At 38.2% G+C, this 25373-nt stretch overlaps 1 protein-coding gene across 2 annotated transcripts in view; it reads right to left on the reverse strand.

Annotated features, from left to right (window-relative positions):
- The window catches only part of MYO10 (myosin X), a 163772-nt gene that overhangs the window by 2886 nt on the left and 135513 nt on the right, over positions 1-25373 (reverse strand). For both annotated transcript variants that reach the window (XM_027681799.1, XM_027681807.1), the window contains 14 exons: positions 24216-25118; positions 23131-23254; positions 21550-21793; positions 19178-19273; positions 15716-15809; positions 14924-14979; positions 12374-12516; positions 11724-11918; positions 10456-10613; positions 9038-9161; positions 7073-7370; positions 5279-5486; positions 4567-4703; positions 3582-3702 (listed from right to left, as the gene is read on the reverse strand). In XM_027681799.1, coding sequence (XP_027537600.1) covers positions 3582-3702; positions 4567-4703; positions 5279-5486; positions 7073-7370; positions 9038-9161; positions 10456-10613; positions 11724-11918; positions 12374-12516; positions 14924-14979; positions 15716-15809; positions 19178-19273; positions 21550-21793; positions 23131-23254; positions 24216-25118 — 2901 coding nt within the window. The remainder of the gene's footprint in view (positions 1-3581; positions 3703-4566; positions 4704-5278; positions 5487-7072; positions 7371-9037; positions 9162-10455; positions 10614-11723; positions 11919-12373; positions 12517-14923; positions 14980-15715; positions 15810-19177; positions 19274-21549; positions 21794-23130; positions 23255-24215; positions 25119-25373) is intronic.

Here is a 25373-nt window from a genome sequence, read left to right on the forward strand (position 1 = left end):
GTTAAACTGGGTAAAACTAGGTTTACCAGAAGAACTGCAAGGCAACTGAGGAAACCTGCTGAATGGGAATTACTGTTACTGTACGGCTTTTAGTGAACTCACATATATAACAGCAACTGAATTACTGAAAAGGAAAATAAAATGTAAAAAGGAGAAGATCAGGATCTAAACATTTGCTTGAAAAGAGCCATTTATGTTCAAGGGCATTAGGAAGAAACAGATATCTAGTTTTGCTTACTGCTATCAATAATCTCTCAGTGAAAACTGATGTTTCCAGCCAACAAGCCAAACTTTAGGACAGCTTTGTAGTTTTACTGAGGGAAAGCAATAAATCTTCAATGGATCCCAAATCAAGTGTAGTGGTTTGAGCCAGGTTTTCCCCCTGAAACTAGGAAAGTGGTAACCCCCAGGGGGTGGTGACCCTTGGGGCTTGACCCAATCAGTGCTCCTGCAAAATATAAACATATCTCTGGAGACCGGAAAAGAAGCAGTGGTTCTTGTTGTTAGAAGAAGAGGTGGCCATGTTGTAGTGCCACAAGGAGCCAGGGCGAGAGCCTTGGGGGCTCTGCCCCCCCTCCAGCCCCCGGCAGGGGGGCTGCAGGGACTCGGAACTGGACTGAGTGCCTGTGGCTAGGAGCTGGGGGAGTTTTCTCCCCGGTAGGAGCAGTGGGAGACACTGGGAGCAGCAGCGGAGACAGCAGCATCCGAAGAGCAGTGGCAAAGAGCCAACTGATAAGAACCAAGGAAGCAGACAGAAAAACTCCTGCAAGGAAAGAGAGAAAAGAGCCAGCAGCAGGAACAGAGTTTCGCGGGGTAAGAACTGGACAAACCAAAACCCCCGAACTCCCTAGAGAGACCCCTCTGAGAAAGAGGAGGGGGTGGTGGACTGAGAGGAGTCCTAAAGTGCAGTATGCACTGCAGAGAGGAGCAAGAAGCTCAGACTATCCTGAGAGCTACGCCAGGATGGCCAAGGAATGTGTGTGGAGGGGGTGACCTTGGGCTTCCCCCCTCCTTGCTGCAGCTTCAGAGAAGCTGGCAGCCATCTTTGAGTCAGAGCATGGGAGCTCTGCACAGGGGCTTGATTTCCCCTGAGGATACCAGACTGTCACGAAGACCCCTGTGCTTTGTGATATGACCGTGGTGATGCGACCTTGTCTGGGGTTACGTAGTCCACGGAAAGACCCCCGTTTTGAGGACGGAGGGCCGAGGGGCTTGGAGACCCCCTCGTGTGTGCTGGCAGAGAGCCAGCAACTGCTGCCTGGAAGAGAAGAAGAGAACCTGCTGCCTAGAGAGAGACCTGCTGCTGAGAGACTGGAAGGGGTCTTTTCTTCTTCTTCTCTCCTGGACTTTTATTTGGAGGGAGAAGAGATTTGGCCCATTGTAAATATTATTGTCATGGTAGAGATAGATATAGAGTTAAGATTGTATGCAGTCTATTATAGTATTTATTTATGTGTATAGTCATTGTAATATATTCCTTTCCCCCCATATTGAGTCTTGTGTTTTTGTCTGGAAAACCCATCTCACATGGGGTTGAGATGTGGGAAGGGGGGGCTAGGAATCAGAATTGGATTTTGGGCCTTTTCAAACCATGACATCAAGTTAGTAAAACGTCTACACAATACAGTGGTCTGTAGCATCAGGGATGAGATTCTGAACCAAGAAGACTTCTGCACATTTGTTCAAACCTGTGGAAATGTGCAGTAGCTATGACTTTTTTTCAGGTGACACTAGTAGAGGAAACAAACACACCTCATGTCTGGAGATGCAGGAATTACAAGGTTTAGTAAACACACAGAGATAATTCACATCTAAGTAACATACAGTTTCTTTAGATTTACAAAATATGCCTTTAAACATGCAAGATGGTTTACCTGAGGTTGTACACATGCAGAAGGAAGAGCTGTCTTGTGGAAATGGAAGGATGGTATTTTAATGAGAAAGAAGAACTGAAAGATTTCCTTCAGTGCCTTATCATTATTAAAAGATTCAAATTTTAAAATAATGGAGGCTACAGAACTAAAACCAATGACAAAAGGTAATTTTCATAATTGTCTGAAAAAAGTTGATGACTGACACCAAAAGCAGACAATTAGAAAAAAAACCCAGAACTGATGTTAGAATGTAGCATCACCTCTTCAAGGTCTTACTGTATTATTAATGGTAGGGATCAAACATGCCATGCTTTATAACTGAAATACTACTGGTTTTCACAAGACATAAAATATTTGGCTAAACACTAGTCAGCACAGAATACTGCATGAAAACAATATGCTTCAGCAAATGTGCTTATTTTAGCCATTCATACACAAAACTATCTGAATCTGCCTCAAACCAATAATGTAATGTAACAGCTCAGATGCAGACCTCTCACGGATTTTCTTCTTGCTATTTGAACTTCATCCCAAACAGAAGCACTAACTGGCTGACTGCTCTATATGTAACAACAGACAGACAGAACAACATTTCTAAGCCCAACCAAGGCAACCCATTGCCCAGATCCTTGCTGACAAAAAGCAGTTCTGGACTGAGCTACAGTAGTAGGCTCTGGAAGGAGCCTTTGGTAGACTTGTGATGTAATATGATGCCTTAAAACATAAACTGAACAAGGAAGAAATACTCTATTACAATGAAGAAGTTTCTGAACCTGTAGAAGGGGTAAAGCCTTCATATATATGAAAACTGAAGTATGTCAGTTCTTGATCACATCAGGCTTGCTTACCAACAGAATGTCAGTGTCTCAGCATTGTGAATGCCAGAAATCAGAAATCTTAATCTTATACCAAAATCTTTATCTGTATCTAGTGCCCACTTGAAAGAAGCTGACTGCTGGAAGAATTTTTAGTCATTTGGAATATAGTAGAAAAGTAGAAGGTCAATCAACTGTACTAAATGCCATCAGTGAGTTTCTGAGCAACTACAGGGCTTGACAGAATAGAAATCCAACTGTTGATGCATTTAGTTTTCATTATAAATCATTTAACTCATTTTATGTTTTGCAATATAGCCTCATTCTGAGCTCAGCACATTTATTAAGTGTATTTCTGCTCATCATAGCTGTCTTACAGTTACTGCTGAGACTGGACTGATTTTACTAAGGTGCCTATGAAACTATCAGTTTTTGAAAAGATAAAAAGCTATTACTCAATTAGTTTTGTACAGTTGCCAGCATGAGTCTCTTATTAATTAATTGCTTGCCAATTACACTTTTTTCACTTTATTTCTTACATTTTCTTCAGAAAATGGTTTAATAAGAGGAAAATTAAAAGCAAGTATTATCCTTTTTTTTTTTTTAAACGCAGCTGAGACCTGGCTATCCAATTTTTTACCACTACATATAAAGCAATTGACAAGTAATGCAGAAGTAAGAAACATAACATTAGGAAAATCATATGTGCTCTACTTATGTCAGGATAAGTCTATTTTGACCACTGAACTGCCTCCTTCCTTTGCTCTTGATGCTTGAGTAGTAGTGCATTTAGTTGAACAGACGCATAATCAAAACTCCCTCTGTGCTGCCTAGATCTCTTGTTTTTTTCCTCCTCTTAAAAGTGCCTTAAAACTGAACCCTTGTTCTTTACCTGCTCAAACATAAAGGCAAATTCCACACTATCTTTTGGGACATTTTCTGTGTCCAGGAAGCAGTAGAGTTTGAAGTAGAACTTCCAGTGCATCTCCCCAGCTTCAGCAGTGGCAGCAAGCCTGCAGCGTTATGTAAAAAGAGAGAGAGAGAGAGAGAGAGAGAGAGAGATATCAGACCTGTGAAATGAACCTCTTTTCTAAATTGACACCTCAGAAATATAAGCAAGGAATCAGCTGAATCTTGCTTTATGTGTGCCTGTGTGTTTAAAGCCTACAGCAAAATCAAGGACTTACAAATGTTGAATCAGTTCTCATTCAATTCTCAGTCAACTATTTCTAACCCAAATTCTCACAATAAAATTTGATTTGCAGCTCAGTCAGGTGTTAATAAAAGCAACATGATTAAGTCCTGTTATAAAATGGAATTGCAAAACACATAAAACATTCCTTTTTCCCCCCCATTATTATGTGGATAAAAGAGGCTGATTGCCATGCGTACAACATAGGGATGAGAAAGAGATATTAAGCCTTGTATTACATTTTTCTTACTACAGTGCTATGTGTGGTTGTAATTTTACTGGTAAGAAAAATGTAGTAGTGAGCTGTACTGTGGTGACTTCCACATGAAGTTAGGCAACAGACAGTTGGAAAGGCAATGATGGCCTGGAGTTCAGTTCTCCCAGACACAATGCTGGTAATGGTGGAAAAATTAGTAGTAATGGAAAAGAAAATGTGGAAATAGTAATGAGAAATATTACTTTACTGGTATCAGGACAGAGGAAGACCAACATAAATGAATAGGTGGCTATTAATTCTTTTAAGAAAATAGAAAAAAAGATGCTTTTGTTTCAGAAATGGCTCTGTGTGTAATTCAGCTGCATCATCGCAAATAAGCAAAAGGAGAAAATTCAGCATTATTGACATTTGAAATTTATTTAATTGCTACTTATTAGAGTGGAGAGAGAGAAGGAGAGGCACACTCACTTTTCAAACTTTGCCAAGACATCAGCTACAATGGTTCTGCTTTCAATTGCTTTATCAGTAGTTCCGTTGTATTCAAACAAAGCAAACATATTTCTGCTATCCTCCATGGCCAAGCCACGAATTAACTTTTCAACCACCTAAATGAAAAACAGCACATGAAAAATACCATAGCATGGAAAAGCAGCACCGCAGAGTAAGACAAATAATTAGAAGAAAATTCAAAGCTAGGTTTTATATTAAGCTAAAAACATTGCTAACTTGTTTTTATCGGCATTATTAATTGTTGTCAAATTCCACTTTAATTTTTATTCTTTCAGAATATGCATGTGCTGTCTCCTGGCCAACCCCTGTATTTCACCAACTCAGCAAGAGTCTTCCATTTTTAGGTAGCAACTCATACACACCAATATCTACTGAAGTTATTCCAATAATGGCTCTGCTGAATTGCTTAGTCTTTCCTGTAATTCTTCCTATAAGAAGGAACTATGTTGGGTGATCCTCTGCAGCATAAAGACAGTTTTTATAGCAGGGATTTCTTCAGAACACACTGGGGGGGCTGGAGGGACAGCTCTGTAAGCCTTCCCTCCCCTGAAAGGAAAAGCCAGCAGAGAAGGCGCCAGTGCTCCCAAAGTTTAATGCTACTGCCACCTGAACTGGCCCGTAAAGGGACACACGGATTTTGTTCCAAAGACATTCTGTCACCACTTCTCACCTCTCCAGCTGTAGTGTGTGAGTTGATCGTAATCTTACAGGAGCCCCCACCATGGCAATAAACTGTGGATGTCATTTCCTGCCGGCCGATCAGTGCTTCTATTTCATCCCGCGATGGCACAAACTCTCTGCTTTTGGTTTTCTTCAGAGATTCATAAGTAAAAAGTGCGTATTTCTCCATTTCAGTTCCTGGAAACTGGTCACGAACCCTGTGAAACAAAGCTTATGACTTTAAGCTGCCAGTCAGTGAAACAGGAAGTTTACTTATTTGAGAATTTTTTTCCCCTGAAAGTACTTCTGTATCCAGTACACTATTGAATTGACATGCTCCAAGGTTTACCTTCACCGTCAAGGAAAATGTTATAACTTGTGATTGATTTACTGTGGGGTACTTTCATCATTATGTTCTACAAACCTAATGGAAAGAAAAACCTGAATGCCCTTCGTAGCATTAACTACAGGAATCTTATAACGACTCAGATTTGACAGCAAGATAACTGTGCAAACCTTGTAATCAACTCCCCTTTCTGTCAGTAACAGTTGTTGAATGAAGACTAAACTACACTAAGGTACTACAGAAAAAAGCAATAAAACATGTTTGACTGCTCACTTTTGTTGTAGTGTCACTTGATTTCTATTCCTGATTTTCTAAAAGATTCTCTCTAGACCTTATTGTTCAGTGGTTAGTCCTATGAGTATTCATTAGCTACTTTAATGAACTCAACTCCTAATTATTGAAAATTGTTGAATTTGGGTAGCTTCCAGTACAGAGTGTTTCTGTAATACTTCCAGTGATAAAATATCAGCTCCTTAGACCTACTCAGGTTTAATTTATGTGAAAAAGTACAGTGATTTGTGATCTGCAAGGCATAAAAAGATTACTGCAGAATTACAGAAATGCTGTAAGATGATTATGTATCTACAGTATTGAAACCAACCTTTAAATGTATCAGCTGCATATTCTTTTAATTAGGAGGTGAGTTAAACTGAGAAAGTGATTCAATGTTGAATTTTTTCATTTTAAGTTATATAAAGACCATTTTTTACTTACCTCAATTTGGTTCAAAGATGTATTTTCATTAAAGTATTTTACAAATATTATAAAACAATTAGATTTAGCAAAGTGATTGACAAAGTTGATGCTCTAGTACAAATATAGATAAGACTTTTAAATTATTGAGAACAATTTCTTGGTGGATTAACTTTCCTAATTACATACTCTGCATTCTTCTGTTGCAGCATAGCAAGAAGAATTCCACATTCTGGTTAATGCTGAATTATCAAGAATGATTTATTATTTTTTTCATGGTCACTAATATTTTAAAATTAGATTTGCAATCATATGTTTTTACCTCAAATACATCTTTAAATATGATAATGTTCTTTTATGTGCATAACATGTACCTTATAAAATTAAGGTAAAGCAGGATGAAGAATTTTTAACAGGTTGATTTGGACAGTTGATAACAGGACCTAGCGGTATGGGTTGCAAATCATTTAAACAAGTTTATACAGTTACAGAAAGCCCTCCTTTTATCAACATTAACAAATTGTACATTCAATTTTGTGGGATTTTTTTTATTCTTCAAATTAGTGTAATTCCATCTAGATAACTCACAGACACTTTTCCTACAACATTTTCTTTTTAGGTTCACTGTTTGGCATAACCAATACACTAAGTAAATGCATCTTCAAGTCTCACTTCAAGATATCTAAACACTGTTACAAGTCATGGTGAAGAAAACAATGAGTGAAGAAACTTCATTTCTTGCTTTAGTACTTCAAAGCTTCTCACCTTTTGAGATGAAACTTGAGATATTTGAGGATGCTGCGACTCGGTAGAAATGTGCAACTCATGCAGGTGAGTATTTGCCAACTATACAGGTTCCCCACGCTCCCAGGGTTAGGCACTTTATTGGTTTGTTTGATGAGCTGACAGTAGAGCTCATCTCGGAGGGGTCGTAAATCATGTCCTGTTTGGAGGATACCTTGGATTATAGGGATGGGATCAGACATAGATTCCAGCTGCTGTAAAGAATTAAATATCTTGATGGCTTCATCCTGCAGAGTTGTGTAGCCTTTGTCTTTCAGCACTACAAAAGAACAATAAGGAGAAAGGTTTTTGGACCGAGATATGAAAGAAAAAGCACACAGGCTTTATTTGGGAATTGCTTAATGGTACTCTGTGACCCTTATTATGCAGGATATTAGAACAGGTATTTTTCATTTCAGATGTATTATGCAAACTCATTTTATGAGCTATTTTGCTATTGAATTTAATGAAATCCCACTTTGCCATTTTCTGACAACATAACGGAAAAAGTGTATCTTGATTGATCAGTTTTTGTGATGGACAGTCTTCCTTCCAGAACAACACACACTGATGAAGTGTTGTATCACTTTTTTGCTGTTACAAGACACTGAAAACCTGATCAGATCATAAATGAAGTAAAGCATAACTGTGTTATGGAAAGTAACAAAGATACATGGCATCATTTTTGTCTACAGCAGTAGCATTTTAATTAAACCCAAACAATGCTACTAAACAAAATCATTGCTATGACATGGCAATTTGCTTTTTAAATGCTGAAAAAGGTGGTGATTGTTTTTGTGCTACCGGTTATTCAGGGTGGGCTAACAACTATTACAATCTCCTTAAAAGAACCATGGAGTTCTTGGGTTTGGTAGATGGAAGAGATTGCTCTGATACAGTACAGATGTATGTTATGAAAATGAAGTTTCCAACCTAACATTATACTATTACAGAAAATACTTAGAACTCAACTGCAAGTCAAGGCAATAGCTAAGCATCACTCCATTTTTGGAGCTACATTTAGTAAGAGAAGACTTTGGCAAGACTTCTGCCTCAGAGGTGGCTAGATGTTCCTATCCATGGGGAATAGAGACCAACCATGTTCCACTCCCATACAGGACAACCTGCTCAAGTGCCAAGAACAGAACTGTGCCTTGCTACTGAACAGTAGGAGGGGCAAGAGAAAAGAAAGGTTTGTCCTAGGATTTTCCTCGTCATTTGAGTAGAAGGGTATCACTTGAGTTACCAGAAAGTCTTACTTGAAATACCTTAACTTTTAGTCATGTGGCCTCCCATCCTCCTCCCAAGGATGAAACTTGTGGCCTGAGTCATATCTTGTTTAATACGCAGTTGCAAACTAAGATAACCAAATCCATTTAAGGACACCAAGTTCACAACCATCAATAGATCTGAACCATTCATTCCAAACAGACTTCTAAGTTAGTGGTTGAATCAAGGATATTAAAAGACATGATTACACTAATTTTAGGAGTAAATAAAGCATTTCTTCTTTTATACATGTACACTTAGATGTTGATTCCCATAAATAGGGCTTTCCATCACATCTGATGAAACCTACACTTGTTATTTGGAAGTTGTGGCTGCTGCAGCTCCCCACATGGGATAGGAAGTAACAATGACTTGAGAAGGAGAATATGATTCAAGGAGACTGAATGAATAGGGTTTAGTTGCTTATTTCAGGGCAAGGCTTTTCAAACTCAATCTTAGCTGTGTTGCTGAAGGCAGTAGCAACCTTCCCTTCTGTAATATAACCCCAAGGCTCTGTGCTAGGCAAACTGCTATTCTCAGAACAGGGAAACTTGTCTATTTGTATTATAAACATATATTTTGCCTACCTTTACTTCACTGTAGCTCGTTGACTTAAAAATCCCATCCTCTAGTTTAGTCTTTCATAAGGAAAAGTGTTTCTATTATTGAAAAACTTACAGTTTAGATTGATGTCCCCATATGGCAGTGGCAGTAATGGTGAGTGCAGCGGATGATGAGTGTAACGGAGAATAGGGTTCCTCTTATAAATCTGTTCAACCACATCAGCGTTCAGGCAGTTTTCCTGTTGGGGTATGAAAAAAGCAGGATTTGGGGTCCAGCATTAGGAATAGTGCAATGCTTAGTGCCCTTAGGTTGGTTGTGAAAAAAATGGGTCATTAGTGTTACCAGCACTATTTGGTGCTAAATCTGGTTGTGGGTACTGTGGGTGCCGTGGCACATTGTGGGCTATGAATGCTCAGTACCTGCTAACCTCAGGCCTTGGATAAACTTCTTTTATCTGTGCAGTAAAAAACAAACTACAGCAGAGCCGCAGGACACAAAAATGAAGCTTCATAACAGTTTTTGAAGTGTGTTTTCATTTCACATTCATTTTTACTCCAGTATTTCATAACAGGAATTAAGACATTCAAGTTTTATTTAAAAGTATTTCTCCAGCAAAACTAAGGGGCCTTTTTGAAACTAATTGGCCTTTAGAAACTGCAGGAGCTACCATAACAAAATAGCCCTGGCACAGTGTTGCTGTAAACCTGATGCACCCACTCTGATATCTAAATACTGCTCTTACTGTTCTGCTTAGGCCAAGTTTGACAGATGTGACCACTGTCTCCTACCAGTCCTGGACTTCCACATATTTCTCCTGCTATGAAGAACAGCATTCATAGTCTTGGAATTGAGACTTAATACTTCTTTTCCATGAGAGAAGAGATGGTACTCTCTAAGGGAAAAGGCAGCAGTAGCAGTTCTCCCCTCTTGCCTATTCCTTTGGTCTCTTCTGAGAATCATCATCCTCTCTCATAAAAGCAGATTAGCAAAAAGCTCCAGAAGGACATTCTCTGGCTATGCATGCACTGTCCCCAATGGGACCATACACCAGTAAGCATTAATTGAATATATTTCTCATCACACAGATACATGAGATGCTTAGCCCATGTTATTGTAGAACAAGAAAAGAAGCATAATGACAAAAAAATCAAAGAGCTGTCTAGTCCACATCCTGGTGTGCTGCTTACTGTGGACACAGCCAAACATGTCTGCTAACCCACGAACCTGTACACTGTGCTCTACTGCCAGGTGTAATCATGCCTGTCAAGTTACACAAACCAGTAAAAGTTGTTAATGTTTTCATGGAAAAAGGTTATCCCTCTTGCCCTCCAAGTTGCACTTCATATTTTGCTCTTCTGCTGCTTAGATAGAAACTCCTTTATCAGGTCAGTGAATACATTCAGGTTTCACAAAGTCAGTCCGTGGCACTGTGTGATTAAAACTTAATTTTCTGCTTTATTTTGGCTAAGCCAAAATAAAAAAGATTTAAGCAACCATTCTTTCTCACCCCTCCCCATCCTGCTTGTGCCTACCTTAATATCCTGAATAAGTTGCTGCGTTGGAGTATCAATTGGCGCTTTTGTGTCAATCACGTTCTGGATGGCACTTGACCAGCGGGTCGCCTCATTAAGCAATTTTGTATAGAGACGGTAACAGTGTTTGCGTCCGTACACAGTTACATTCCAGTAACCTAGCACAACAGTGAAATTATTAGCCATAAAAGCTGCATCCCATCAGACACTGAGTGCTGCATCCTGGACCATGCTGGCAGTTTTCCAGGAGCTAATAAGTTTTATGAGTCATTAAGTATCATAATGCAGATAGTATGGTATTAAAGGAGATTCTCTCCTATAAAAGATCCTAGGAGTAACCTTGGAGTACAACTATGCATCATGCAGCCTCCCATTTTATCCAGTAATCTTAGCAGAAGTGACTGTAAGCACCACAGAAGTGACTATGGAATAGTTAGCTCCTTGTGGCTTGTGGCCCTACTTCTCCAGTCCTGTCTGTAATAGGAAAACCTGAGACAGTCTTGCTTTGTACATGACAGTCTTTAATTGTCTGTGGCACACATACAAACAGGTTTAAAGCACAAACTATCTCTTCTGTAAAGAAGTTATTAATTTTACACGAATGAAGTGGCAAGTATGATAGGAAGAGCATTTCAGTTCAAATTCTCTCTCTGCATCATTGTATAGGCTTTTTATGAAGCAGATTAAATTAAAGGAAATGTATTTCATCTTTCACTAGTGAAAGCCTCTTTGAAGTGTCAGTGACCCAAATGAGCTTATACAGGACTGTCAACAGTTGCTTCTCATTTGCAAACAGACATTTCTGAGTTGAAAACCAGTTTTGAAAACACACAGAGGAGCTGACTCAAGTGTAGTATGTAGGTTACCACAAACTGGACTCTTAATCTGGACCTCCCTATACCTGCTCTACCAACGTTAGCCCTCATAGTTCCTCAGCATATACAATAATGTATGAGGAGAGTGCTACCCATACGTCTTTCCTCAAGTCTTTGATGTGTAAGCGTAAGTGTGAACACTAACTTAGCAACAGTATTAGTCTATGATAATTTGAATACAGGTGAGAACAAATTTTATTCCTGTATACACTACCTCTGTTTTACACCCAATAAGTCCCTGTAAAACACCTCAGTGACTTAGGAACCTGATTTGTTCATTGAACTGCACCCTTAATAATCCATTTAAAGTATTTTTATGCATTGTTTGTTGCATTACTAGCTAGAAGGACAGCAGGCAACTGAAGGCATATTTGAACAAGAGCAAACAATTACCTGTCTCTTTGAAGATCTTTTCATCAGGTGGGACCACTGAGCAGAGGCTGTTCAGGACCAATGTACCCAATTTCAATGCATTTTTCTCCGAACTCTTGTAGTAGTCCAAAGAATTGTGCGTCAAAACAAACCAACGCTTCTTCAGTTTTAAGGAAGACATCTTCGGGTTGTTCTTTACTTCCTTGTGTAGCCATCCTGCTCAAGACACAATTTGAATTACACTTTTTTTGCTTGAACAGGGTGAGTTGGACAAAACTAGGTTGTATACAGAAGTTAGTTTTATACTTTGAACAACAACAAAAACATATGTAAAATTGATAAGTTCACATATTAAACAACTTTGAGTACAATTCTCAAACAATTAAATAATAAAGACAATAAAATTAATACAAAAACTTTTTCAATTTTGATATTTCACTAGAAAAATTCTTCTGTCAACTTACAAAAACACTTTTGTCATCATTACAGTGTTTTCTTACATGGCACAGCAGGAATATAATTTCAGCTGTATTAACTTGTGAGTAAACTCCACTGTACAAAGATGTGGTTCCAACTCTACCATGCTGGCATATTACCAGATTGTATTGTGGGGACAATCTCTTCAACACGTAATGGATGTTATTTACTTTACTGCCCCCCTCAGTTCTTACCCCTCACAATGAATTCTTGTCCCTCCACTCTAGTGTCCCCCTTTGACCTCTGGAGCAGGGTTATCCAGTGATGCATCTCTTCAGGAGTGTCAGCATTACAGTGAAGAACACGATTAGCAGTGATGATCACAAATGAGTTGGGTCTATGAAAATAAATGACAATTGAAAAAGCCTTTACAATCAACATATGTACTGTTTATCTCACTCTCCATAATCACAAAGACTGTCCATTGTTTGCATTTTCTATTCAGACAAATACTGTCCACCTCTAAAGCGTTATTTACTTATCACCTAAAAAGAAATATTAAGCATTTTGAAAGACTCAGTTATGTTAGATTTACACCAAAATGCTAGGTTTCTGAATGGTGGGAAAGTTTACATTAAATTGCAACTTGTCCTATCTCAAAATAAATCTGTGGTGAGAAAAACTTCCAATCTTTAATCAGCTTTAGATGTGAATCAGAACTCTGTTTCAGGATCAGATCTATTTAGAGTGTCTGCTTCAGTAGTTACATTAGCTAAAACAAACTAAAGTTTACAAAGGTCTATAGTGAAGCAGCATGTGAACACAGTGTCTTTTATTTTTAATGCAGTGCAACCCAATTCACAGAGAATACAATCTATTTTTAATGAGAGTCTGGCTTTTACCCAATCCTACACCAGGATTTACTGAAGCATGAAGAACTAGCCCAAGTGAAGTGTGCTGATGTCTCTCTGGATTAGAAGGCAGGTTCCTCAGCCTACAAACACTTCTTTAACCCTTTACCATTAATGTTTTCATCCTGGAGCACAGAGTTTTTCAAAATAACTGTATCAGATGTAGTAAATGGGAACAATGCAGTCTGGGCCACCCCAAGCAGGAGAAGCTGACAGGACTGCTTTTTACAGTTGTTGGAAGAAGGTAACTGGCTAGAAATTAAAATCCAAAAACTGTTTATGGGGATGGAGAGGTTCACCCAAATATGATATCATTCTCCAAAACCAGTGTGCCACATAAAAGCTAAATGGATGACAGGATAAAGGACAAAGTAAATATAACTATTAGGAGGAAAAATTAGGAAACTGTGCGAAGGGAGGTTACAGTAAATCAAGTAACAGAAGAAGTGTGTAGGTTATTTTAAAGGTTATCTAAGTGTTACCTACAGCTAATGCTCACTGGTGCCATAGAGAAGTGCAAGAGAGTGATCAGAACCCGAGTTCTTGGCCACACTGACTGTGGTGCTGAAGTGCTACATGAGTCAGAAAGGGTGGTGGATGAGGGAAGAAATGGGCATGTGAACCGAACAGAGAGTTTTGTTGACCATTTTTTAAAATGTGTGAAGAGGAGGCAGCTTTAGATTGAGCTACATGGAGCATGCTCTAGAAAGCTGGATAATGAGATATACAAGACAGAAGCTGTAGCAAAAGAACTGAAAAAGGAGAGACTTAAGGTATAAACTAAGGTAGATCAAGCTATCAAACAGGAGATTATGATCAACACTAGCCAACCTTCCAGACTCCCCTCTCCTCCTTCCCAGTCTAGGAAAAAGATGGAAACCCAGTTCTTGGGATTCTTTCGGAATACAGATTCAAAGGTCTGTCTGCTCAGCTTCTCTCTTTTGAGCTATGAGGGGTTCATAAGTATCAAGATAAAAATAATCTATATTAGTCAAATTTGTTTTCTAACTGAAAATCCTTTCATCCTTATTTAAAATTAGAGAACTAAACCAAAAAAAAATTACAAGACAAAAAAATCCATGTGAAAAATGCTTACAAGAGAAATGCTTAATTTATATTAGCAGGAGAACTGCTAACTTAAAATTGTGTAAGCTCTGGACATTTGTGTTGCATTGTTTAGGAAACCTGGGCTTGTAATCACTGTTACTTCTGGTATCAGTGTCTTGGCAGACCAAGGACAAAGCAGTAACTTAAAACCAGCTGTTTCACATATATGCAATGAACAGAAACTGGAGTGAACTCCTACAGTGCAAATAACACCTCACAGCCAGTAACCTTATAACCAGCCAGTCTGAACCCAGATTACTTTTTATCCCCTAAAACATTGTTAGTAGTTCAAAAACTAAGAATATCCCGATGTTTTTGTTGGTTTTATGCTGTACTGTCTTCTTTGTTACAAGACATTTTCATTTTGGGGAAAGAATTTTCATCCCTGTAGAATACAACATTCGTGCATGAGAAGCTGAACAGAAAAAAAATTTAAAATTAATTTTTCTGCCTACTATATTGTTAAACGACTCAAAAATCAGATGCTCTTTTTTCAGGAGCATTACTTGTATAAATTAAACAAATATTTAATCTTCTACTTTTGGATCACTTTAGGAGCTGAAGAGTTCATACATGAAGCGGTGTCAGAGAAGTTATTAAAGCCCCCACAAAGTGTACCATCATTCCTATTCCATGGACATGTTTTAACAGTATTATGAAGAGGGAGGGAATAATGAACCACTTTAATGCCTGTGGCCAGTAGAACATAGAGACTAAAGTATAAAGCATCTGATTTTGGCTAGAGAAAGAAGAAAAAGAAAGTCACCAGGCATGGTTCTGACTTACCTATCTGGATTGTCAGCAGCACAGACAGAATCAATTAGTCCTACATCGAGTGTACCCTATAAACAAATATCCAACCAGAAAATGAGGAAGACATACTACATTACTCACAGTACTCTTCTGAGAGACATGTGAAAGGAGCAGCAGCTTTGATCAAGCAAACTGAACTGCAGATTTGGGCATCAGTTTCTCTTAACCATTAAAACTGTTGAGGGGAAAACTAAGACACTTGAATGAACAGATCCAGTAAAAGATTATCTGTAGTTAAGCTGGAGGCAGCTCAAAAACTGCTCTTTTCTATGTTTCCAAACCTGCTTGAATTTTTTACTGGAAAATGCCACCCCAATATGAATGGCATCCTCTCAGACCAAACTTCTGAAGCCATTAAGCAAAAGTTTTTGTTTCCCTTTGCTTGAAATTAGGTTCCAAATGTATTCCATTTATTACCAGTGTATGTTATACAGAATGATAAATGCAGGACCAGAGAAATCTTGAATTTTCAACTCTTCGATTTTTAATTTACTCATTAACTGTATCTTTGTAAAACTGGACCAGAAAAAACCACCCCAAAACCAACAGTCATTTTTCATCAAGGTGAATGATGGAAGAGGAATCAGAAGTCACACTCTCTCCCTGTACAGCTGCAGGACCAAGGACATGGAGGCTCTAGCCAGTGTCACAGCTACTGCCACACTTAAGTAAACCTAGGTTGTGACCCTCAGAAGGTGCGGCCACCACAGTGTCCCTCTTTTCTAAAAATATTTGCTTTAAAAAGTTCTTCAGATTCAGACTTACCACAGCATTCTGTGGATTTGCCTGCTCATCGTGCATCTCCCGGATCTCTTGCTCTGTGGACGCATGGACTTGACTCAGTACACTAAACCACTGGCTGGGGAGAGAAAGGCAGCAGTGTAAGAGTAGAATTTTGCTTCTGCACAAGTGTTGTGTCACCTTTGTTCTGCAGAGATCTAGCAGGTTCTGCAGGTTTTTGAAATTGCTTAAGATTCCTTTTGTCAACAGGCATAAAAGCAGCAAGGCTTTATGTGAGTTCAAGTAATACTGGGTGCAAGCAAGCCCCTCCAGGTCTCCCATCCAAGCTCATGTCATACCCTTCTTCCTGAGGACAAGTACCTCGTACAATAAGTGGCATCTCTGAAAAACTGGTGTAAGCACACTGAAACATCTGAGTGCCTACAGAGTATTTGTAACACATTCCACACATTTCATCTGGAATTAAATACATTACTAGCTGCACACAAAGCCTTTAATGGGAAACTTAACATTCAGGTTATAAATTCTGCTGCACTGATAGCGTGACTGGTAATAATTTCTTACAGTGATACTTTTTCAAAGACAACCCAAGTCCTCTGCAGAAGCACAACTAAGAGGGAAAAAAGAATAAAAGCCCCAAGCAAATACCTCTACAGTTTTTGTTTTCTATGAAGCACTGAAAAATCCAGCTGCTGGAAAGGCCAGTGAAGATTTGCCAGAGTAAATCTGTGCCATTCCAGTGGCACTGTATATATCCTGAACAGGAAAACTGGCAGAGGTTTCCAGTACTTCAGCCCATAGCAATTGCAAATGGATTTAATTCCAACCACACCTTCTGCTTCTGGGAAATCTCTATCCTCCTGGCACTTGTATATGATAAAGCTCAACTGCTCTAAGCAATCCCACTGAAATCTGAGGGCAGAGCTTGGCCTGTTCAGCAGGTTCCTGAATGCCATTCTTTGAGATATGAATTTGCCATTCTAATGAAAAACACCTGGGGCCAAGTTTTCAAAGGGATCTAAAGCCCAGCCTTTAAAACAGACTCCTCACTTTACAGCAGAGGCTCCTCCACCACCATGGGGTTGAGGAAACAAATGCAAAACTACTGGACTTGAATACAAAGTTATCTTTGCTGCAATTGCTTATAGTCATGGAATTGATACAGAGGACACTGAAGAGCTGCTTCCTTAACTTCAGCATTCAAATGCCAACTGTTCCCCATAATGTAGATTTCTGGAAACTAAACTGCCAAAATAGCTTGAGAAAACCTGTGTAGGCTGTCAAACAGTATCATCCCTGCCATATCCTAAATCCTTTCTATCAGCTTATGCTTTAATTAGAAACAGTGCAAGGCATGAAGAAAAACAAAGATTTAGAGTGCCAGACCATGAAGCAGATGAGAACATATTTAGTTCTGATTCTTTTTTTTAAGACTCAGAGATACCCACAGAGAGGTTGTGCTTAACACTTTCTTTGCTGGAATGTAAGACAATGTCACTGAAAACCCGTAAAAAGAAGGGAATCTATCATCTAGAGAGAAGGAACCATCAGCCGAAGAAACTACAGAAACTGAAGAAAACTAAACCTCATCTACCAAAAAATTCCCATAAATTAAATTCAGTTTTCTTTTCTGGGCTCAGGAATTGCAAATGTATTTAAATGTGAATCTTCTATTTAAATACAAAAAAAAGACTTCATAGCACTGTATGCACATTCAGTAATAATTTATTAATGGATTTTAAAGGTAAATTCAGATTTTTTCCTGATTTCATGTAATCTTTGTGTAAACAATGAACAATAAATTAATCATGGCACTTTGCAAAAGACAAAGGCAGACTTTAGTTTTGCTTTCTTCCCTCCTGGGACCTCCTCTGTCTTTCAGCTGAGTCCCAGAACACAAGAATAGGGAAAAAGACAGGCTAGGGTTTTAAAGGAATAAACCCTCAGCAATGCCCATTGGAGCATTACTTCTTTCCTCAAATACACTTCCGTGATCAAAAATAGTAATTCCTCTTTTGGGGGTCTGTGCCATGTTTCTCTTGGTTTTTGGTTTCATTTGAACAAAAAAGCAACCTCAGATCATGATTCAGCCCATGTACAAAATATTTTTTCAATAGCAGATCCAGACCCAACACAGTCCAGTGATTCATACTTCACTTTTAACAATGCCAAACATTAACACTGACTTAAGGCTGTCTGCAAATCCTTACACATCTCCCTCATTAAGTTTTCTGGGATGACTGAGAAAAAAGAAACATAAAATACACTTGTGAAAGACAGTTTAATCTGGATGGTATGTTACGTGTACTATACACATCAACAGTGTATAGTGTCTCCTCCTCCATGTTTGAGAAGGAATTGAAAGAGATGCATGGCAACAGATAAGCCTGTGTGCTGATAATTTCTTACAGTTCCCTAGGGCAACTACACAAGTCTGATAGAAGAGACTTTAGCTAAGCCTTCATTTTAAAATATACTCATATCACAAGAATCTTAACAGTAACTGCTAGAAAGCTCATAAGTTATTTCAAGAGTAATTTTAAAGATTCCTAAAAAAATGAAGAAAGATTCTGCGTTGTAAGCATTGCTACATCTATCCTCAGGGTCTTGTGATAGAGGAAGGTGTTCTACCTTTAAACAGAACTGAATACAAAGCCACTTTTGAGCCTTCAGAGCAAAGTAGCTCAGGTGATGTTGACAAAGGCATCCTGTATTCTGGCCTTGGGGCAGCAAAGCAGTGGTTAATAAGCTTTGATTACTAAGTTGACTTTTATTTAAATGTTTGATTTTTATAGGCAAACATATTATTATCTCCCATTAACTGTAGCATGGGGATTTTTTTTTTTTTTAAATATGCTTTACAACTGATCTGACAAGTCAGGCTTGCTTCTCACCTAGCAGCCTCCCCGTATGGTTAGATATGGATCCTTTAGCAACAAAAGCAAGACCCTTTTTAAATCAGCAGAAAGGGAAACACTCTCTTGCACACTCTTCTTATTTAAGAACATGGTTTTGCCCTAAAAAAAGTGACTGCATTACAACTTCTATCTGAAAAAATTATAGGCTTTGCTTAGGCAAACAGATCCCAACCATAAAGAATAAGGTGTTTTATTTCAGGCAGATTAGAGGGTCTTAAATATTGATTTGATCTATGCAGCTAAACACAGCAAGGTAATGCACAAGAGAAGCATCAGTGGCTAACATCTGCCTCTCTACAGACACACAGTATTTCAGAAAGTTGCTAGGAATAGATGGGTAACAGCCAAATTCTAGGCAAATTTTCATTGGCAATCTGACTCTTCCCAGTAATGGTCTGCCACAAGATCTCAGCAGGCCTTTGAAAAAATGGGTTAAATGCAATGTGTTTAACACTGCTGGAATATTTTGTGACAGTGGTCAAACAAATTAATGACAAGTACAAGTCAGAATGGCATAGAGATTAAAAAGAGGAAAAAAAAAGGAAGATAGATCTGATGATTTTCATACCTTGCATCCTCAGGAGATTCAGCAATTAAGTGGTAGGTCCTATCACCCATTATTAGATCAATACCATTTTCTTTGCCTGTATTATCAACAATCTCTCTGCAAAAAGGAAAACACCAAGATTGAGCATTACAGATTATGAACATTCTGAAAAATTCTGTTCTGCTGAGAGGCTCACAAACTACTGATGCTTAAAACAGCAGCAGTCAGCCTTCATCAGGCTCATTTGCAAGACTCACAAAGTGATTTATCAGACAGCATTAATTCACGAAACTACAGTTGTGTTTTCTGCCTATACAGTACAAATATTCAAACTATTAGGAAAGTCGCTATACCAAGTTGACTATTCTGTTACCATTTTAACAAGAACTAATGAAAAAGTAAAGCATTATCAAACCTCAAGAGAGGCAGGGATGACTGAGTTGAGAAATAGATATATTCCTGAACTGACTGCATAACCAAGTGATTTTTGGAGTGGTAAAAAGAAAGCTCTTGAAGATTAAAAACTAAAAGCAGACAAAGCCTGGATTAGTGATTCTGTGTGGTTGTGAGTCAGCATAAAGACAATTCCAAACATGACTTCCAGAAAAAGCTGAGCACTCATATGCTAAAAATGACATCTTTCTAATTTTTAGTTTGGATATCTAAGTATCAATATATTGAACAATTTTGAACCACAGAACACAAGATTTTTTAAGGAGTAATTAAAGTATTACATGAGATTTCCCTGAAGGTTAAGAAAGCAACTTAAATTTCTTTTTTGCTGTTTTGCTCTATTTGTCTGAAGCTTATTATTTCCTTAACTAGCTATATTTTCTTATCAGCTGTACTATTTTCATATATCTCTATCCTATAAGAAATATATGCAAGCTCTGCTTATTGGGCTCCTGAGGACAATTTATCTGCTATCAAAATAAAAAGCTGTAATTCTCTACTGTTTTCTTTAATTTTTTTCCCTTCCCTCCCAATAACAATGCCCAAGAGAACACCTCCCTGTCCCATGTTTTAAGTGAATCAGCCTAAGATTTTTTATATCAAACAGGGTCCCTAATATGGAGTGGTGAAATATGTAAATAGCATGATAGGTTAGAAATGCACTCAGTAAATATTAAAATTACCTAGAAAAGCTATTGTTTATATCTTATGAAATACAATTCTTGAAATACAAGTCCTCTTACTCTTTCTTTTAGCTTTTTTATACACAAATGCTCATTGATTGAACCTGCAGTTCAAGTTAGGTTCAACAACCTTCACCTGACAATTTTAAAGGTACATTCAGCAAAGAACTTATATAGGACACAATCAATGAAGTAATGTGGCAACAACAACAAAAAAGACGGATTGAACGTATTAGAAAAATATGCTAAATAAATGCTATTGCACATGAGATAGAGTCAAATCCAGTTTCAACAAAAAAAAATGCAGTAGGAACTTCAGTTTCTATTCAGAGTTTTACTTGACTGTGAACAGCTCATTGCTTTACAAGGGCAAGTCAGGATGCTCACTGAAACTATTTACTGTCCTGCTTGAAATCAGGCTCAGGCCAGGACTTCCAAAGAAAAGATTAATCTGAGATCTCAATTTAGTTTAAGTTCTCTGTTAAAGTAACAAAATAAACTGGATAGTTGCAGATTACAAGGAGCAAAGTGGAATTGAGCGTTACAAACCATTTCTATTTTTCTCTACTTTGGATGAAAGCTTAGGTACACTTTATACAGAATGAGGCTACCAATGTTAGCATGCTTTAATTTTTAAATTAGCTAGATAATTCAGAAGGAAAAATACTATCCCTTAGAAAACTTTTTTTAATGCATGCTTCAGGAAGCATAGAATTTTAAGGCATAAGGAACTGAGTTAGCAAAACATAAGTTATTAGATTTAGTAATTCTGTTTTTTTAATATATGCATTTTAAAGAATTTTCCACACTATTACAATTATTTCAAACATGAAAAAAATCTAAATACAGACAGAAGATTCAGCTTTGACCCAGGCAAACTTCAATATATTCAAGGCCTATTAATTCCACCCTCCCCATTCTAGGTTTGCCTGCAGCTACAGACTTGGCAACGTGTCCCAGATTGTCTTGGGAATCATTACAGACTAAGTAGGGCCTCTAGTCTGGGAGAAAGCATAGATGGGTTCATTATACCAGCAGTTTTCTGAAGTATTTGGCACTGGCTTAGCTCTGGAGCACTCTGTAGAGTTAAAAGAGAGCCAGCTAAGGACAACACTTGCTTTCAATAACTTCATCATACACAGTCTCATGCTTGCATTCACACAATTTGTAGGCAGGGCACTCAATGTCTTCTCACATTAAGCTCCAAGAAGTACTTAGAAGGAACCATGGCTAACATATAAAACCATATAAACCTACTTGGCAGTTCGGACATCCATGGCACCCTTTAGCTTTTCTTCACTGTCATTTTCAAAGTACATCAACCTGGACTGTCTGAGAACAAACCATCGTTTCTTCCAGTTCCTTCTGGAAAGTGTAGATGATCCACCCCCCTTTTTGTGAAGCCAACCCTGCTTAAGTGCTTCCTGCTTGGAACGAAACCACAGGAAGGTCTCATCTTTCAGGACACACCAGCGTCGCTTCCATGTGTTTATTAAGCCACCTGGCAAGAGAGACAAATGTAGGTTTATATACAGTTAAAACAAACAACTGTTTGTTTGTGTGATCACACCAAAACTGGAAGATTCTGACCAACAACACTGCAGTTAAACTGAGCCTCTGCTGTAAGCCACAACCCTCATTTTTTCATATCCTTACGGCCACCAATATTGGCGTCAATCTAAAACCCCTTAAATTATAAATTATAATAAGTCTCTATATTACAAAAATATATGTAACATATATATAATTGCATATACATATATACAACATATATATAATAAATAATAAATTATCGAAAAGTCTTACTGCAACATGAGACTCTAATCTTTAACACTGTTTTCAATGTATTTCAATGATAATCTAAGAAAAGTTTAGTGTTAAACTCTTTCCTCTCTCCAGGTTATTGGAAGGTAACAATGTTTAACTCAAAACCACAAAATCTGGCAAAGCTATATTTAGAGTAGGGAATATACCAGTGGGAACTCGGTCATACGAAAGTGTGGCTATACGATAGACAACGTACCTTGCACTGTAGTTACATAACAGTCATTAAAAACCTTAACCAAGCCAATATACCCCTGTGATCCCACAAAAACTTCTTGCTTGCTATGTCAGTAAAAGCCCTGTTACTGACTACTGCATTATTTTTCACACAAACATAGCGATGCATACATTCATCACTGTTCCTATTCCAGGAAAATAAGCTATGCTACAGTGCTGAATATCATACAAGGATTCACAGAGATTATAATTTACTAATCAATCATCAGAAGATATACCCAACAGTTTTAACCAGAGAACTGCTGTGTATGTTCTTTTAGAGTCTCTCACACCCTTTTGCTACACATAACCTTTTTTGTGTCTTCCAGATCCAAAGTGATATTTGACTAAGGTCAATAAAATTGATCGGCAGTGTAGAATGCTGTCTATGTTACAAGGTTTTGGAAGCAAGAATCTGATTTCCTCAACATCTGAGGTCAATTGGTACAATTTGATTTCATGAGTTATTTTTCTACATTTATACTGAATATTTCATTGTTTGCGAGCCAGCAAAGATAAAATGAAACAGAGGAAGCCCAAAATATTGATCTTTCTTTGCAGAGGGGAAAACCACTGATTTAGTGGTTTTAAACCACTGATTTAGTGATTTAAACCCCTACAGAGGGATAAGCCACTGCAAGTAACTTAATTTGAGAACAGCTCAAATTAAATAAAGTCACTTTTCATCATCCTTTGAAAAATAAGAAAATGGCTTAACTCTACAGGAATTGGAGTATAAAATATAATAAATATTTCTGGTTATTTTGTGTATTTAGCAAATTCTGATTCACCCAGTACCTTTCATGTACAGAAAGCTGTGAAAGTAGGGCAGGCTGACACAGCTATAGACTGAATCTCTCCGGTAGGAAAGTTCATCATCTGTATCAAACCTGGAGTCAAAATCTTCTTCACTGTCTTCAAACTACAGAAGAAAGGAAATAAAGATGAAAATCTCTCAGGAAAGAGTTTAGATAAGATTGGTTTAGAAGTCTCTAGCTAAAACATTTTATCATGTATTGCAACAACATGATTCCTCATTGTTTTTCATACATCTAACAAATGAGGGAGTACATTGTAGTAAGGTGCAGCTTAAACTGTGTTATTACACAACAAATACACCCAGGATGGTTCTTTGACTGGTTTTCACTGCTTCAACTGTAATAGCTATTCTAGTGTTAAAGTTTTCCTTCTAAATAAGTCAGTGTTGCTGAAATACCTTTTCACTTGGTGAGACAGTCTCACAGAATTACTCGGTGAGTGGTAAAGGAAATCATATTCTTTCAAAAATATTTGTAGGAGTAAAGCCCACAGTATTCTCAGTAAATAGCACTGAAAAGGAGCTACTCAGTATGACTGTCTGCTTCAATAATTTTAATATCTGCCATCATGTGAACTTTACTCTCCAAGTAATCTCAAAATATGCCTGTCGTTTCAGGGACTTCTTCAAGCAGCTTATTTTCAATACTGTTGCACCTTGCATGCAACTGTATCTTTTTTTTCTGAAATCAATTTCCCAACATGCTACCTGGTACCCAGTAAGAGTAACTTAAAATAATAACAATAACTTTGCTTATAAATGGCATCCAAGGCTATGCACTGAACTCCTCTAAGTAATGCACAGTTCAGCATTATAACAGTTAAAACTATATCTGTGCAGAAGCCCAGGACTGCAAGTAGCACCTGTGCTACCTCTGACTCTAATGCACTCACCCCGGTGGCATCTAGATGGCAACAGCAACTATTTCCATATGCACTCTAAGCAAATCTAGCTACACAATGCAGACTTCTCAGAACAGCTACAGTGACTCTATGGGGGCACAGCAGGGAAAAAAAAATCAGAAAGCACGTATCATTTATTAGATAATAAAAACAATGATACTTACAGAAGACTGAGCTCCTTCAGAGCTAAATCGGTATGCTCCAGAGCTATTGTACGTCCCCACTGAGCACCGGTAGTCTGGTGACCACTGGCTACTGTGCGAGTTAGAGAAGGTCACACTGCTGCCAGAAGTAATAGCACCATCTTCATAATCGTCTTGGTCGTAATCGTAGTCCCCATCGGGAGAAATAAGTTCCACAGAATTTGGGGGTCTACACGATACATTTTCTGGCATGCAGTATGTGGATTCACCGCTCGAAGAGTTGTGGAGACTGACTGTGTCATGGGCAGGAGGTATAAGCATGGTGTCGCCAGCAGTAGGAATTGTTGGCACCACAGTATCATTCATATAGGGATCTTCTTCTGAGGAATCATCACTTGTTCTGATGCCACTGGTCCTTTGATCAGAATGGCCATGCTCACTCGGGTTGGGCGAATCCTTAAATGCATCATCATCAGCTTCAAAGCCCTCATCTACCTCCTCCTCAGGATATGGCTGGCTGAAGTTAAAATTGGGCTTTTCACTACAGGCATTTCCAGTTTGTTCAGTCAGCTCAGCAGGATACCCATTGCCCACAGAGAGAGACCTCTCAATGTTTCGGACACATTCGTCAATCTCATCGAAGTTCAGAGATTCCAGGAACTCCTGGGCTGCTCGACATGCTTCATCCTCCAGCCGCCGGAGCTCCTCATCTCGAAGTTGCTGCAGCCTCTGTAATGAAGCCTCTGTCAAGGACAGCTCCTGCTGCTTCTTTACACGCTGCAGGTCTTCGATTTCTTTTTCCAGATGCAGGATTTCTTCCACCTGCCTGCTTTCCTTCTGCTTCTCCACCTCTTGCTTCAGCTCTGCCTCCTTCTGGGCTTTCTGAATGGCGGCCAGTTCCTGCTTTTTTCTCTCTTCTTCAGCCTGCATATAAAATAAAACAAAACAAAACCAAATCAAATAAAGCCCCTTTCTAAAAATTTAAATTTCTTTAAATTTCTTAAAATTTATTTCTAAACCACTATACTGCACCATGCTCATTCATTTAAAAGGCAGCCTACCTCCATATCAGCAAAAAAAGGAAAGAAAAAGAAAAATTCAAACATGATTCCATTTGTTCAGAGATACTAGAAGCTCAAGTATGTGCAGAAAATTCAATCTTTTCCAGATATTAAATAA

This window comes from Neopelma chrysocephalum, unplaced genomic scaffold (assembly GCF_003984885.1).
Source record: "Neopelma chrysocephalum unplaced genomic scaffold, ASM398488v2 Primary Assembly neopelma1_22b, whole genome shotgun sequence".
NCBI classification, from domain to species: domain Eukaryota; kingdom Metazoa; phylum Chordata; class Aves; order Passeriformes; family Pipridae; genus Neopelma; species Neopelma chrysocephalum.